At 33.1% G+C, this 18281-nt stretch overlaps 1 protein-coding gene across 2 annotated transcripts in view; it reads left to right on the forward strand.

Moving 5' to 3' along the window:
* Window positions 1-18281, forward strand: part of CLMN (calmin) — a 158976-nt gene that overhangs the window by 89526 nt on the left and 51169 nt on the right. For both annotated transcript variants that reach the window (XM_051978433.1, XM_051978435.1), the window contains exon 2: window positions 11888-11949. In XM_051978433.1, coding sequence (XP_051834393.1) covers window positions 11888-11949 — 62 coding nt within the window. The remainder of the gene's footprint in view (window positions 1-11887; window positions 11950-18281) is intronic.

Below are 18281 nucleotides of genomic sequence, written 5' to 3' on the forward strand. Positions count from 1 at the left end.
TTCAATTCTCTTAAATTCCCCCAAACCTTGGAGTCTTCTTTGATCAATCCTTCTCCTTCACCTTCCACATTTCATCAGTTACCAAACTCCGTAGTTTCCCTCCCATCCCCATACCAAAAAGCCATTATCCTCAGTCTATCTTCTTTACCAAGACAAGACAGTTTATCTTTAGAAACAGTATTTATTGCTAGTTTCATTAGAAATTTTTAACATATTCTAATTTTCTGTCATGAAATTTGATCTCCATTCCAACTTTTTATTGGCTCATTATTTAGTTCTATCATATTAATCTAGGGATCAAAGCAGTAGGGATAGTATCAAAAAACCTGAATCTAAATTCTATTTCGATCCTATACTTGGAAAAGTCATTTCAATTTCCTCCTTCTGGGGTAGCAGATTGGAAGATTGGAGTGGGTAGTTTTCAGGTTTCCTTCATCTAAAAGGACTGAAATGTAGGGATACTTTGAAGGACCCAGCAAATTTTTCTATCAAATGGCATGTCTACTTTTTTATATTATATTAATCCTGTGACCTATTCACAACTCCCCAATACCAACACTCTACCAGCTGAGCTGTCCATCTTTTCAAAATTCCATATGCATGAGATGCCCTATCTATGTCCTTTATCTGTGTGGGATAGTCCTTGTTTGAAATGTTCTTCCAATCTCTACCTATCTTTCGAGGCCCATCTTAATTCCCACATTCTCTAAAAGAGAATTTTCTTTATTATTCTCTTTATTATTTCATAAATTCTTTTCCAAATTTCAACTTTCACAAACACTTATGGAGTACTTACATTTTACAAACTCTGTCACAGAGCTGTTGTGAGGATGAAATGAGGTGATATTTATAAAGCATTTTCAAATCTAAGTAAAAATTGTGGTAGTTATTATTGCTATTATTTTCTTACTCTCCATCAGTTTGTATGGGTCAATTAGTTATTAATATCCCTTTATGGTAGACAGAGAATATTTCTTCAAAAACAATCCTTCATGCTAATATATGTTTATATTCCCATTTTATCAATTAAAAAACGTTAATCCCAACAGGGAAGGGGGGGGGGGAGAGGGACAGAAAAGATAGTTAAATATCATAGTATTTGAACTGAAGTTCTCCAGTACTCCAGGTCAATGATTCCAAATATTTTATCACTCAAGGACTTAAATATCTGCAAATAACTTGGCTTTTCTGATTTCCAACTTATTATCAATATTCAAGATTTTCCATACACTTCTTAGTGTATGGATCAAGAGCTGGTAAGGACCTCAGAGGTCATTTGTGATTTTATGATCTAGTCCAACCTCTTCATATTAGAGAAAACTGAGGGCTAAGAATGTTAAATGACTTATCTGAAATTACCCAACTTGGGAAAGGGAAAGCTTGGGTTAGAAATCCAGGATACTTGACTCTCAAATTAAGGTTTTTTTCTACTATAGATCTCTCTCTTTCCTCTCAATTCTTGGCTACTTTATCTTATCTCTCCCTTTCTCATATTCTACCTTATTCTCTTATTATTTGTATTCCTGTTTTATCTCCTCTGCCCAGATAAAAGTCTTTGAAGTTAGGGATTGTTATTTTTTTTATTTATTTTTTTTTACATTTCAATATTCTTCAGTATCAAGTAAAAGGCCACACAAAAACCAATACCTAAGTAATTTCTCAATCTAATTAATGATTAAGTTTAGTTAAATGCGTACTTATTGCTCCCAAAAACATTTTTGCAATGTTTGTTGAAGGAATCAATGAGACCAGAACATAATTTTGCAATTAAAAGACATCTTTTACCTTCTTTATTTATATCATCTATGAGAACTACCAGAAATTTTACCTCAAACAAGATAGATACTTTTACCTCCTATGGCCTCAGTTTCCTCCCCTGTGAAATGAGGGGATTTCTAAGTATCCTGTCAGCTCACAATCTTATGAATATCTCTTCTCTCTGTCTACCTCTATCTCCTTCCCCATCCCACTGTGGTTTCCTACCCTATCTTCTCTACCTGCAAAACAAAGAAATAATTAAAATTGCTTATTTAACCACTATGAGAAACTGATGATGACAGGCATACAATAGTTCCTATCTCTTCTTAAAGGGGAAAAATATGAGGGAATGTAATAGCACATGTAATACTATTCACTGAATCCTTAATTAAATAGATCAAAAAGTAAAATATTAAAAATTTGATTTATGGGAGTTACTTAATAATTAGAAAGAGGAGGAGAAAAAATTTTCCATAAAAATACTGTAACCTTTATTTCCCAGGGGATAAATTGGCTCTTATTTTCTTATTGCTTAAGAATCATGCAGTAGCTTTCAGTGAATGTAATATGTTTTCTTGGTATGTTGAAATCCAAAACTGGGTAATTCAATAGTTTTCTGGTTAGTGCATTTCAAGAAAAGTAATGAAAGTCATAACTGAAGCTTAAGAAGCTACCATGTTCGAGTCTACTGGACGCCTTCTTCATTAGCCAGTGAAATTGATCTTTGAATACTTTTCCATTAGGAACTTCTGTCTGAAATATTCCAATAGTATCTGCAGTTCCCAGTTAATAGAGGAGGGGGAAAAATCATCTGAGTGATTACTGGGATGTATAGAGGCAGAACAGAGGGAAGAGATAGGCAATTAATTATGATACATATGGGAACAGTGAAGGAAGAGATAGACAGTAAGGGGTGGGGGGAGTCACTTTATTTTTTAAATATGTGACTCCCTTTAAAAAATAAATGTAAATGTTTTAGTGCCAGAATATTATACTTTCCATGGGATATGTGTGTTATAATAATAATATAAATAACTGGAGTTAGGGAGATCCGAGTTCAGATCCTACCTCAGATACTTTGTAGTTATGTGTTCTAGGACAAGTCATGTAACCTCTCTTAATTTCATCATCTATAAAATAGGAGTAATAATATCTAGGAAGCTAGGTGGTGCACTGAATAGTGCACTGGGTCTGGGATGAGGAAGCTCCGAGTTCAAATCCAAACTCAAATATTTCCTAGCTTATAATTCAGAACAAACCACTTAACCACTGTTTGTCACTGTTTCCTCAATTCTAAAAAGATGATATTAGCACTTACCTTGAAGAGTTTTGAGTATCAAATGAGATTAATATTTACAAAAAGTATTTAGCAGAGTGCCTGGCACATAGTTGGTTTATATAAATATAAATACAAATCTTCAGTCTTAATTAAGTGACTTGCTAATGAACCATAAGAGATAAAGCTGGGATATGAATCCTGGTCTTCTGAAATCCAATCCAGTGCTATTCCTACTCTACTACACTGAGAGACTAACATTTAATTTTTCAAAGGTTCATGTAGGAGTTGTATAAAAAAAAAAAAAAGTCATGAGGCTTCTTTGCAAACACAGGAAAGTACCCTAGAAATGTTAAAGAGGATGTTATATTTACACTGCCTGAGCTGTGGAATGAAATAAACATAAGCAGGGCAGGAATGAGTTATTAAAGCCATAGCTAAGGTTTTCTTTCTTTTTTCTCCCCCATTAGTTAACTATATACCAGATATGGCAAGGAGATAACACCTCCATTTTTACTGCTCTTTTATCTCTCCTTGTATAGAAAAGGAGGAAAAAAGAGCTTTTTTCCCCTCAATGAAGCTAAAATACACTTAGGCTCAACATCATTTATCAGAGTATTAAAAGGAGAAAACAAAAGAGAGTACAAAAATTTAATTAAAAAAATACTTGGTTAATTGTCTAATCTTGTCTCCCTAGGATTAAAAAGGGTATTCTGCTACCTATTTTTGGCAGAAATGAGAAAATCAATATCCAGAAGTTAGGGAAAAGACAGTGAATAGCAAATGTAGTGTGTCCCCACCAAGATCCAACACACAGGTATGGCAGAGAGTAGAGAGAAGCTCACAAGGTGATTTCAAGGACATGACTGTCTTACATTTTGATCACCCAACTCATCATTGTTCTCTGCTCAGGAGCCCCAAAGATACGACTGCAGAACAAGGTCCTATGTCTTAAAGCTGCAAAGGACCTTAGGGATTGCCTAATCTATCTCATTTTACGGATCAGGAAACTGAGACCTAGATAGGTCCAGTGGCTTGTCCAATTATATGGGAAACAAACAAAACACTAATGATCATCCCATTACATCATAATCAAAGATTTACCAAATGTACTATATTTTATTACTACCTTACTTTTTCTCATTTTGCAGAGAAATATATAGAATGTTCAACAAATGCTTCTAATTGATTCTTGATTCTAGTGCCTTCTCTCTGTTAGTTATTTCTTATTTATCCTGTGTATGGCTTGCTTTGTATATATTTTTGCATGTTGCCTTGCCTATTAGATTATAAGCTTGTTGAGAATAGGGGCTGTCTTTTGCTCTCCCTCCCCCCTTTTTGTATCTTCAATACTTCACATAACAGTCACTTAATATTTTTCAGTGATCAAAAATCCACTTTCCCTCCATTTTTCCTAATTGAGAAAGAAAAAAACAGAACCCGTTACAAACACATATAGTTAAGCAAAACAAAGTTCTAATTTATATCATGATGTATATTGGGAAGGATATACAATTAAAAGTCAGATACCCGGAACTCTGCTTTTAGCTTGTGACCATAGGCAAGTAATTTTCTCTCTGAGAACAAAAGTTTCCTCCTCTGAAAATGATGGTGATCTCCTAAAGTGGATTTCCAAGGTACCTTCCAGTTATAAAGTGAAAGCTATGATTTAAGGACAATGGTAATATAGCTTTCCTTTTTTAGGTTCTCAGAAGAGAGATGAAGTTCATGCTCAGAGGACCTAACCCAGTTATAAAGTGCAGATATCAAAATCACGAATTCAGCAAGGATATGTGTTAATCTGTGACTTGCATACCTTGAATTCTACCCCAACATAGGTTTATACTGTTTTATATTCTATTAGATGAAGAGAGTAGTGTTTTCTTTTTTATAAATGTAGCAATACAGGGTAAGTGGATCCTCAGATACCTTTGAATTGTACCAGTTGTGTTTAAACTAGATAGGATGCACATAAGATTTAGCATAATTCATTTCAGGTCTAGCAATTAAATTTATGAATGCATTAGTCAGTCTGACTGTTTTTGTATACATAGTCCTCCTTTTCCATTATTGACAAGAAAACTGGTCTAAGACTATCCCAGGTGACATGATGAAAGGATTTATTTTCCCAAGTACAAAAACCTAAAGCAAAAATAAACATTCCAGACTATCTTTTAAAAAAAGGTGTTTTTTTTTTTTTTAATTAAATGGTCTCCCTCCTTTCCCCTACTACTAATTTAACTGATTTTCTTTTAAGTCCCAACTTACAGGAAACTTTTTCTAAGCCCTCTTGATTCCAATGCTTTCCCTTTGTTAGTTTTTTTTTTTTTTAATTTATCCTGTGTAAACACACAGGATTTTGCTTTGTCTAATTTTTACATGTTGTTTTGCATATTAGGTTGTAAGCTCATTGAAGACAGGGACTGAATTTTGCCTTTTTTTGTATCTCTAATTCTTAGCCCAGTGTCTTACACATAGTAGTCACTTAATAATGATACTTTTCAATTAGCAAAAATCCACTTTCCCTCCATTCTTCCTGATTCTCAAACATATAATCAAGAAAATTTCTAAATTGTTTATAGTAAAAGAATCTCACACTGCACTCTTGAGTTCTTCACCCCTTTATTAGGAGTGATAGTATCATCATGAGTCTTCTTGGATTGTGGTTGGTCATTATGCTGATTCATAAATTTTTTAAAGTTGTTCATCTTTAACAGTGTTATTGTCATATAAATTGTTTTCTAAGTTCCCTCATGAATTCATATAGGTTTTCTAGCTTTCTTTCAAATTATCCTCTTCCTTATTTCTTTAAATATAATATTATTCCATTACATTAATATGCCATAACTTGTTCAGTCATTCCCTAATAGATGAATATCATCAATTTCCAATTCTTTGCTATCATAAAAAAAGTTGCTATGAATATTATAAATCTTCAAGGTATGCTTTAAGACTGCTATCTCCTTTAAACTACTCTCTCCTTATTCCCAATCTCCTCTCCCTCCTATCATTTCCCTCATGTTTGTGATGGAACCCCTTATCTTCTTATCTCCCTGTTGAGTAAAATATATTTCTATATCCAGCTTTCTAAGTTTTCTCTACTTAGTCCAGTTCAGATGAAAATTACTTTCATGTATCAGTTTCTTCCCACCTGGACCCCTTCTCCTTGTTTATATGAACTTCTGCTTATGCACTGCACCCTGATTATATAGAGTAATTTTTCCTAACTGCCTTCTCTTTCCCCTAAACCTTGCCCCACTTTGTATGTTCCTTTTCATTTCTCTTTGTAGTCTTTTTTTTTAAGATCATCAGATCATAACAGCCCTCTAGACTACTTTTTATGTCTCCTGATGGTAAAAAAAAAAAAAAAAAAAAAAAAAGTTCAAAGAGGATATATTTATCATCTTCTCATATGAGAATGTAAACAGTTTATCCGTGTTTATTACCTTAATATTGTTCACTCATATTTACTTTTTATAATAGGCTTCTTTTAATTCCTTTGTTTTCACTTCAGAATTTCTATGTAGTTATTGTCTTATCAGGGATAATTATTAAAGATCTCTGTGTTCCTTCTCCTCCTCCCACCTCCCACCCTCCCAATGGGATTATATTGAGAGTTCAGTAAATTATTCTTGGTTGACCATAGGATTAGATATTCAGATTGCTGGGTAAGTTATTCTTGGTTGTAAGCCTTTATCTTTTGACTCCTGAAATAACATGTTATCTACTCCTTTATAACAGTAGCAACTAAATCATATGTGGTAGGGATTATAGCCCTTTAGCTCTTGACTTCTTTATTTTTGGTTCCATGCAGCATTTTTACTTTGATTTAGAAACTCTGAATTTTAGCTGTAATATTTCTAAGTTTTCATATGGTTATTTTCTTTTCTGAAAGTTATCAATGAATCCTTTCTGATTCTACTTTGCCCTTTGATTTTTAAGAGATCTGGGCAATTTTTTTTTTATGATTTGTTCAAATTTATGTCTACCTCTCTTTGTAGTCATGGTTTTAGATGGTGATTTAGGTAGGTGATTCTTAAATTATCTTTCCTCAAACCGTTTTCCAGGTCAGTTATTTTTGCTGTGAAATACCTTACATTTTTTAAAAATATTTTTCCCATTTTTGACTTTTTAAAAATATCACTTATCTCATGAGGTGTCAATAGCTTCTCTTTAGTCCATTCTAATTTTCAGAGAGTTTTTTTTTTCTCTATAAAATTTTATCTGCTAAGCTGTGGATTTGGTTTATAACTTTTTCTTTTACAACTTTTATTTTCCATTTTTTTCTTCTAGTGGTCACATTTCTTTCTTTTTTTTATTATAGCTTTTTATTGACAAAACATATGCATGGGTAATTTTTCAACATTAACCCTAGTAAAAACTTCTGTTCCAACTTTTCCCCTTTTTTCCTCCACTCCCTCCCCTAGATGGCAGATAGTTCCATACATGTTAAATATGTTAAATGCAATATATGTATATATGTATATATATATATATATTGTCTTCCTACACAAGGAAAATCGTATTTAGAAAAAAGGTAAAAATAATCTGGGGAGAAAAACAAAAATGCAAACAAACAATAACAGAAAGAGTATAAATGCTATGTTGTGGTTAGTGGTCACATTTTACTTATTAAAAAAAAAAACTAAGACTTTAAAAAAATTCTTGCTTCACCTCTTCCAGGAATTCTAATTGAATTTGTGCCCAAACTGTGTTTCCCTTTGAGATTTTGCATGTAGATGTTTTAGGCAGGGATGAGTCAAACTCAGAAACAGGTCCAATTAGTGTTAACATTATCTGTTTCTTAAAGGATTTTAATTTATTTCATTAAATTTTTCTCAATTTTATTTTAAACTAGTTTTATTGGCAGCTAAATCATCTTTCTGTAGAAATGAAGTTTCATAAAGATTCTGATGGGCTGCAGAATTGAACCACATCATAAAAAGATCAAGTTTAATAGTGACCAATGTCAAATTTCATACTTGATTTCAATAAATCAACTTTAGAAATACAATAGGGGAATGCAACACCCATTCCTATTAAAAAAAAAAAACACTAGAAATTATAGGAATTAGTGAAATTTTTCTTGAAATAATAAGTAGTATCTATCTAAAACGAATAGCAAGCATTATCTATAATAATGGGAATAAGCTCTGAAGCCTTCCCAATAAGATCAGGGTGAAGCAAGGATGTTCATTATCACCACTATTATTCAGTGTGCTATTGGAAATGCTAGTTATAGCAATAGGATAAGAAAAAGAAATTAGGAGAATGAAAATAGGCAAAGAGGAAACAAATCTATCACTTTGCAGATGACATGATGGTATTAAAATCTCCTAGAGAATTCATTAAAAACCTAGTGAAACAATTAACAACCTTAGCAGAGTTGCAGGATATTAAAATAAACCCATATAAATCATCATCATTTCTATATCCCAAAGTTTCTTCAACTGTGGATTGTGACCCCATATGGGATCGTGTAATTGAATGTGGGAGTCATGAAAAATTTGGCAACAGTAAAAGGTAATAAATATTCCATCTAGATGTAATTATTTTTGGTAAAAATAAGCAAGCATATTAATATTCAAATTTGTTTTCATTTTTAATAAATAGCAAAATTATATTGCCCCAAATAATTGTTTTAAAATAAATTTCTTTATGATTTGTTATCAGTAAATGTTTGATTTGTATATCTATTTTATATGCCTAAATGTCCAGGGTTGCATAAAAAATTTCTCCGTCAAAAAGGGGTTGCAAGCAAAAAAAGTTTAAATATCCTGCTATATGCTACCAACAAAACTCAGCAGGAAGAAATAAAAAGAAAAATTCCATTTAAAATAACTGCACACAGAATAAAATACTTGGGAGTCTACTTGCCAAGATAAACCTAAGAATTGTATGGACACAATTACAAATGCAGTATGGGGGATGTCTGGCTAGACAGCTGGAAAAGGTCAAGGTGTTTTAATAAACTGTGTGCTCAATTATGAGTCCTTAGCAGGATACAGCAGCCAGGAAAACTAACAAGTACTTTAAGAGAAGCATAGTGTCCAAGACTTAGGAAGTGAAAAAACCTTGTAAAAATAACTTCTGAAATACTTTGTTCAGTGCTGGAAACCACATTTTAGGAAGCAAGTTGATAAGTCGATGAATGTTGAGAGAAAGGCAGTATCACTTTGAAAAGCTGTCATAAGGACTAAGAAAAATTCTTCTGTGTAACATTTCCTATTGTAAGAGCTGGAGATACAGATAGATAAATGAGACGGCCCCTGCCCTCAAGGATCTTGAACTTTTCAGATGAATTCATTAAATTCATCTTTAAGGGGAGCAGTTGCCAGAACAAGGAGAAAAGGATAAGACTGGGACAGGAATGGCTAATGTGAAGATGAGAAAACACAGTCACAGACAGCACAGGCATTAGGTACTACCAGGCACAGTCTCTGAAAGTTCAGCTGGGAGCAAAGAGCAGCAGCCCAATAAGAAGAGAAAGGGGAGCACAAGAGAAGGAGGATTTTGGGAGTTGAAAGTGGTGGGTGGGAAAAGATGATTTGGTCTCTGAGATCCCATTGAATGGGATGACCTCTAAGGAATATTTGAACATTATGATTTTGTAATTAGCTCTATCTCCAGTATTAATGAGCTGTATAAACTTGGGCCATTACCTGAAACGATCATTAACATTGAAAAAAAAAATAGAAGGAAAACAGACTGTTTGCTTTTCATACTCTGTTTAAGAATTTTTTAGGAAATTCTGTCTAAGTCCTTACTTTAAGGTATTTAATCAAGATCAGTGACATCAGAAGTTCCTCTTCCTTATCTATTCTTAGTGCATTCCCTCTCTTCTCCCTCCCTTTGCCCCATCACTACTACAAATTCCACTTCAGTGTAGCTTTAAGGTTCTAATTCAGTATTATGAGTTTTGAAAGGAGAGGGAGATTACTGAGGACAGAATCATCTTGAAAGATGATTTGAAGTTGGATGCTTAGGATGTGTGGAGAGCAGAATAGAAAGGGGGAATGGAAAGTAAATATTACCTCTATTTCCATTAAACCAGCTAGTTGGTATAGTGGATAAAGGAATAAGAGTCAGTAAAACCTGACTTTGAATTTATCTTTAGGCATGTACTAGTAAGCTGTGTAATCCTGGCCAAGTCACTTAACCTCTTTTTACCTCTAGTTTCGTCAACTGTAAAATGGGAATAATAATAGCACTTATTTACTAAGAGTTGTCATGAGAATCAAATGGTATATTTGTAAAGTGTTTAACAATGACTGTCACATAGTATTATAATAAATACTTAATAAATATTTGTTCCTTTTTCTCTGTTCTTCCTTCATAAAGGTCTTTACCCCATCATTAAAAATTCTTATCTTTTGCTTTCTTGAGATCATAAAGTAAAAGAGAAACCATTAAAAATTTTTTTTATCCTTTACTTCATCCCCCAGGCTACTGGAATCTTTGTTTCAAAATGTAGGAGATATAACCAATGATTTGAAGTTGCCATTACCAAGATGTTTTGCATATTTGAAGGAACATGGGTAGGGCATTGCTTGTAAAATACATGGCAGGAGTAAGAAAAAACATAGTCCTCATTCTTAAAAACAATTCTAAGTTGGAATTCCAAATAAATTTTATCCAAAGAAATATTGTGATGAGTACTGTCTTTAATATTATTAGTATGTTAAGAAATAAAATAGGATGACCTCTAAAGAACATTTGAATATTAAGATTTTGTGATTAACCCTAGCTCTAATACTAATAAGCTATAAAATCTTGGGTCATTTTTTTTGAAGATTAAAGATCATAACGTTGAAAAAATCAAATGTAAAGCAGACCATATGTTTTTTATAGCTCTATTTAAGGGAAAAATTATTAAGCAAACAAGGGAAAGAGAAGACTATAAAAGATGAGATAAATAATTTGTCTATATGCATTTCAAAAGCTTTCACATGAAAAAAATTAATACAACATGATAAGAAGGGAATTGGTCAAATGAAAAAACAGTTGTACCAGATTTCTCTGGTAAATATCCAAGATAAATAAAAAAATTAGAAGATATACACATATTGAGGAAGGGGGGAAGTAAAAGTTCGATTTCCAAGATATCTAAATAAAATATGTAATATATACATATATATGTATCTATAAGTACTAAAATCTAATATAAAAAGAACAGTAATAGCAAAACAGTTTAAACCAAATGCTGCAAAATTATAACGATGAAGCCTTGTTCCTGTTCATAAGCTTTACCTCAAAGAGATGTAAGAAAAAAAGAACCTACTTTTCTTCTCAGAGATAAGGAATCATGGATGCAAAACCTTATATAAGTTTGTCTTTTTGGATACATTGGTCAGTTTTACAGAACATTTTTTCCTTTATTGTTAAGGATGACTCGCCAGGAGTAGATTATAGAAAGGACACATTGAGAAATGTAGATAATGTAAAAGCAAAAACACATCTTTAAAAGCAAAAGATGTCAATAAGGTTATATTCTTAAAACAGTCCATTTTATTTTTTTAAAACATGAGTATTGAAATAGATGATCTCAAAAGTCTTGTCCAGCTCTGTAATTTTGTGATTCTTATATACACACTTAAATAGGGTTAAATAAACCTTTATGAACTTTTTAGAAGTGATTTATAGATGTGAAATTTTATAGGAAAAACTTCTCGAGCTCCACACATCTGACTCTACTGACCAAATTTGGGACACAATCCCTTCATGTGTTAGGAGTAACCTCCTTATAGTCTTAGATTTATTATTCAAGTTTGCCATCTTATCTTATAAGGAAGTATGAGATAAAGATCTGAAGTATGGTTCTTTTTTTATCTAATGGTTATACTTTATTTCTAGTTGAGAGGGAAAATGTTCAGAAGAGAACCTTCACCCGGTGGATCAATTTACACTTGGAAAAGGTAAGCCTATGACTACAAGGGAGGATTTTTTAGTGGGAGGTGAGCAGTGGAATAGAACATTCAATATCTCTGACATTTTTTTTAATACTATCATAAAACACTTTCAAAAAGGCAAACCTAACAATCTGCTTAGTTTTCCTGATTTGACACCGTTTCCTTCTAAAATTTCTCTATTACCTTGGCAATGAATGAGGAAAAATATTAGAAATATGATCGATCAGACAAATAATATCACTAACCATCCATGTTTATCTAGTCTTTATGGTTACAAAGTGCTTTGCAATACATCAGATCTGATTTGATATTAAAAATAAGGCTCATTTTTTTCTATCTATATACTTAGTTCTTTTGCAGTTTTTAAAAAAGATTATTTTTAAATATTCAGTTTTTGTGAGCATTGCTTCCAGATCTAAAATTCCAAAAGTTTCACTATTAAGTTGCTCATTTGTGTTTCCAATATAGCTTTGTTAAATCTTTTGCTATCTATGTAATCAAGGCTGGCAATTAAAATACCAGAGTGTATGGATCTCTGTGGTGTGTAACTATGCCTTAGAAAGGAGATGAATGCTAGTGGTAATCTCAGCACTACTGGTGGCCTTAGGTCTACTCACCTATTAGTGCTTTAAAATTACCAAACTTTCTACAGACTTTAGGAGCATGAACAATGAGATCATATTTTCTCTTAAAGAGAATAACTTTCTTTGAATTTTTTTTAAATTTCACAGACTAATAAAACTTTGGTATGTTAAAGTTGAAAATAATCTTAGAACATAGAAAGTAAGAGTTACAGGAAATTTTAGGTCATCTTGTCCAAAATATTAATGATGTGAAATTTGAAATTCAAATGGTCCAAGTAAAAGTAAGCAGCAGAATCAAGACTTTCCATTTCAGCTCTTCTCATTGACCACTTTGGGAAATAACAAACTTTTATAACCACCAAAATATGTTGGTTTTTAACCAAAAAATATAAAACTATTTCTTTAGTATGTTATTGTTATCTGTACAGCACAAATTCTGCCCAATGTACCAGATCTCCATTAACATTGGCAGGATGGATCCCCAGAGCAATACTACTTCTTATCCTCTCAGGATTTTGCTGGTTAATCCTGAAGAGTTACAAAATGTCTGTCTAATGCTAGGACTCACAAGCTCTTACAGATATACTCCTTATGATTATCAATTGCTATCCATTAGTTAACCAAACAATTAATTTTTGGTAAAATATTTACTAAGGAGATATAGAGAGAATAGTTAATTCTGGAAATCTGTAATATTCCTACCAATATATATAGAATCCTAGGGAAAATAGACTTGAGCTTGAAGAACATGTTTGGCCAAAGGCTAAATAATTAAATTTCTGGATCTCCTTTTGCTAAGTTCCTCAAGATCTTCCCTTTAGATGTGGTATGTCTTTTTTACATCACTTCAGCTCCTGATATTATCTCTTTTTCCCTGGCCCAGGTTTTAGAAGACCATTACCCCTCTTAATTGTTTAAGGCTCACAAGGGCCTTCTTTAGCTGATATGATGGGCAGAAACTTGAGATTAGAGGAGCCAGGGTTTTCTTCTCCCTGACATAATTCCTTCCATTTTGAGCTGCCAGATATTCAAATCCCTGGCTTTCTAACCTGACCTGCTCTTTTATTTGTTAAGTCACAACCAATCTAAACGAATTTAAGCACCTTTATTTTGCAGCATCATCTAACATCCAATTATTTTCAAGGACTTCTAAATTAATTAAGGACTTTTCATAGTAAGTCTAAAACCTTTGATTGAGTGAATGGTAAGGTTTAAACCTGTTCATGCATAGTCCACACCTCTGCTTTTTTGATTCACTGGAAGTTCTTAGCTCAAATAATGAACTACCTCAGTCCCCTGTCAAAAGCACGGGCGCTCGCGCGCGCACGCACACACAGACTCCTGCACTCGAGAGAAACCAATTTTTACCTTTATGCATGATCAGTAAGCATACATTCATTTGCCTCTTCTAAAGATGGGGTTTTTATGCTATGAACGAGAAGCAAACTGACAATATCTAGATTTACTCCATATACCCCACAAGAAAGAACAAATCTGAGTATACAGCATGACCCTGCTATAAATACAATAAGAAAAAAATGTCTGAAAAGTCTTACATGATTAAGAATATTTTTTAGCATTCGCTAAAGTGTAGGACTCTGGACTGGTGATCCTGATTCACACGAATAATTTGCCTTTTAACATTTATTGAGAAAAATCACTAAAACTTGGGTCATAACCTCTCTCATGGAGGCTGTGAGCTTTTTTAAATATGAAATTGAAAGAGCCATGGATTTTAAGTTTGAAAAACGTAGAGGTAAGGGGGGAGCACAAGAAGTACACTTTATCTGAGATGAGGATTTTCTCACATGAAATTAGGAGTTAATAAGGGTTCAACACAGGCAATGGAAACACATAATAATATATGAAAAGCACATTACAGAAATCCAAAGTGCTGTTTGATATTGGGGGTGAAGGGAAAGAAAAGAAAAGACATATCTAGTTTAGGGATGAAGAAAGAATTCTTAAAGGAACTCTTAAATTTTGATTTAATGGATGGAAAAGAATGAATAAGAAGAATAAAGAATGAATGTATCATAGTTATAGCAAATACTGTCAGCCAATTCATGGAATTGGGAAAGGACAGATCAGGAAAAATGCAGAGGTGTATGGTAGAAGTACACTGATTTTAAGGACAAAAGACTTGGATTAAAATCGGAGCTCTTATGCTTATTAGCTATGTTGTTTTGGGTAAATCCCTTTACCTCCTTAAGCATCCGTTATCTATGGAGAAAATAGCACTTGTTTTTCCTCCCTCAAAATTGTTGAAAAATCCAAATGAAAATATTTTGAAAATACAGAGCAGTATATATTTATAAGCTATTCCTCCAAAATGGAAACACGTATCACAATAATGGGAAGATGGCTAAACAAATTGTAATGAGAATATAATGAAATATCATTGCTGTATGAGGAGTAATAAATATGGAGAATACATCAAAATATGGGAGGAGATATACATGAACTGACACAGAATTAAAAATGCAAAAGTGTCTACAATTACTTTATAATTCAGTTGTTTTAGTCACAACTGACTTTGTGACTCCTTTTGGGGTTTTCTTGGCAAACAGCATGTAGTTTATCATTTCCTTTACCAGCTTATTTTACAGATGAGGAAACTGACTCAAACAGGCTTAAGTGACTTGTCCAGAGTCACACAACTACTAAATGCCTGAGGACAAATTTGAATTCAAGAAGATGAATCTTCTTGATCTGGTACTCTAACCACTATGTTACCTAGTTACCTCAATACAATGAAGAAAGCATTAAATAGCAACTAAACACTTAGTAAATACAGTGGGCATCACTGATACTTCCTGCCTTCTTAAAAACTGATGTGCATACTCTTTATTTTAACAACTGGTAACTAACATAGGAATACAGTTTCTGAACAGTCATTTACAACTTTTAAAAAAAGTTTTTCTGAATTGTTTTCAGGTTGCATTTTTTCCCTTTCATTTTGTTAATTGATTGCATTTCTTTTTTATGTCCTTTTTATTTTGCTCAGACTGTCTTTTTTGTTGTTTATATATTTGAAAACTTTATCAGTTGAAAACAAAAGTTTAAAATTTCAAATGCTCTCTAATAATGCATTTTATATTGCATATGAAAACATTTTTAAAAAGGAGTATAATTTAGTGGAAAGTTTGAGTCCTATTCTGCCTCTTATCTAGCTATAGATAATCTGTTCAAATCATTTAACCACTCTGAATGTAAATGTCCTCATCTGCAAAATGGTGGTAATAATAAATGCATGGAGAATTGAAAAATTTGCATTAGAAAGGACCTCAGAAGCTAACTAATCAGACTCATATCTAACAAGAATCTCTTCTGCAGCCTTCCCAGAAAACTGTCATGATATCCTAACTCTTTTAATGGAAAGATAACATACTATATCTACTTTTTTTTCTCAATTACATATAAAGATAGTTTTCAACATTTGTTTTGGTAAGATTTTGAGTTCCAAATTTTTTTCTTTCTCTCTCCTTTCCTTACTTCCTCTTTCACCAAGACAGCAAGCAGCCTGATACAAATAATACCTAACATCCTCTCTCTAAAGGTAACCTGTTCCCCTTTGGGATAGATATTATTAACAATTTTTTTTTCTTTTTCCTCAGAACAAGTTTTAGTCTTCTGTATCTTTGCATTTCTATCCATTGTTTTGAGTTTTACCTTCAGAGGCCAAGGAGAAAAAAGTGTTATCCTTTTCTGCTCATAAATTTTCTCTTCTTCAATCCAAATATACCCATTCTTTCAATCATGCTTTATATGGTATGCTCTTAGCTCTAATTGGAGAAGGCTCCAATTGATCAATGTCCTTCCTGAAATATATTGTGTCCAGAATTTTTCTGAGTAGTACTCACAGTAAAGAATGTAGCAATGAATATCACCAGCTTCCTTCAAGCCTCTATGATAAGAGCTTAAAGTCTCACTATTTTGTTTTGTTTTGCTGTTGTGGCTCACTTGATTTATATTCAGTTTATATCCTGTTAAAACTTTAGCAGATGAACTGCTTTCCAGCCACATTTGTCCCATATTATACATATGAAATTGATTTTTTTTGGAACTTGAATAAAGAACCTTACATTTATCCCAATTAAAATTCATGTTATTCGATTTGGCCTGATGTTCTTGTGTCTTGAGGTCATTTTTGGATCCCAGTTCTGCTCTCCACTGTATTAGCTACCTCATCTCAGTTTTGTATCTTAATCAGATTTGATATGTGCTATCAATAAAATGCTATGTAGTAGAAAGCAAGGGCAGAGTTCTACCACATGAGAATTGTCCTGCTATAAGCCAACTGGCTTCCACTCTTCCTACAGGTGAACTGTCTCTTCCTGATATTGTAAATTTAGAGCTTTCTCCCTGGTGAACTATCCATTATTGCCCCTAGGCAATGTTCTTTCCTCTGCTGTTCTCTTTAAACATTAAGGCCTCTACCTTCTAAACCAATCCCTCCTTCTAAAGAGATGAAGATCAACCCACAGATGCTATCTTCTATTGTCCTTGCACCTGGTGTTTCTGAATGATTCAGCAGAATGGAATAAGGTACAGAATGCTAACTGGATAATCTCTCCAGCCTTGACTTTGCCAAGAATTACTTTACTGCCTTCTAATTATTTACACTCTCTTAGTGCCATTTTAATGTCCTTATTTTTACTCTCTGGGCCTGCCCTTCAAATCAGGAGCACCCCACTCCATGAATTTCAATGCAAAAACATTAGCACACATTTCAAGCCAACTCATACCCAACCTGGTCAACAATAATCAGCAAAAGTCAGTAACGATTAGCAATATTTGACCAATTTCCAAAGAAAACTGTATTAACTGATCAAAGCAATGATCTAAAACAATTGACATATGATAATTATCGTCATTATAACAAGTATCAACAATTCAGGTATACGAATAACCGACAACAAACACCAATAACATTCTGCACCTACTTGTAGTAACATAACTAGATTCGCTTTGTTACAATCAAATTACATGCCATTATATATAGATATAAGAATATAGAACATCGAATGGATGGTAGCTACAAAGAGAAAAAGAAAACAAAATTTCAAAATAAACAAGATCAGTAAACAACAATAATACAGGAAATTTTGCAGAAACCAAAAGTTAAAGGAAAAAAAATCTCATTGAAAAAGCTCTCACTTTGTAGCATTTCTATACCTTTCTGGAAACAGGTTTTTGAGGTAAGAGGTGAAGCTGCCAAGGGAAAAAGTACTCATTAAGTCCTGCCCCCATCTTTGGAATGTGAGGTTCTGCCCCACCTTTTTCCTCTCACCAGCTCCAACCCTCCAGTTACTGCCCTTGACTCCACCCTGGCAGAAAGCCTTTTCGACTCTTGTGTGGAGGAAGAAGGAAAGAAGTCAAATGATGCCAGATTTACAGACAGATCACCTTTGTCCCAGACAATAAAAATTTAACTTTTATTCATTTTTTTTTAGCCTAGGGAAAAGGAAAAGTCCAGTCATGAAGTTTATTTAGTTTTTTAATCTGTAATAGATCAAGATAATAGCATTTTTCTCTCTCTCAATTTAATTCAGCCCCAGATAGGAGAAAGCCTGGAAATTTGGAGGAACTTAGTGGGCTTTTCAGCATCTCTATATAGTAATACCAAACACTATTCCTCCCTCTTCACAAACAAGGCAATAGATCAGCTGTGAGATCGCACAGATTTAGCTGGCCAAAGAAATTCATACCACTAAAACAGAAATTCAAAGAGTACCTTTACAAGACATCAGC

The sequence above is a fragment of the Antechinus flavipes genome, chromosome 2 (assembly GCF_016432865.1).
Source record: "Antechinus flavipes isolate AdamAnt ecotype Samford, QLD, Australia chromosome 2, AdamAnt_v2, whole genome shotgun sequence".
Taxonomy (NCBI): Eukaryota; Metazoa; Chordata; class Mammalia; order Dasyuromorphia; family Dasyuridae; genus Antechinus; species Antechinus flavipes.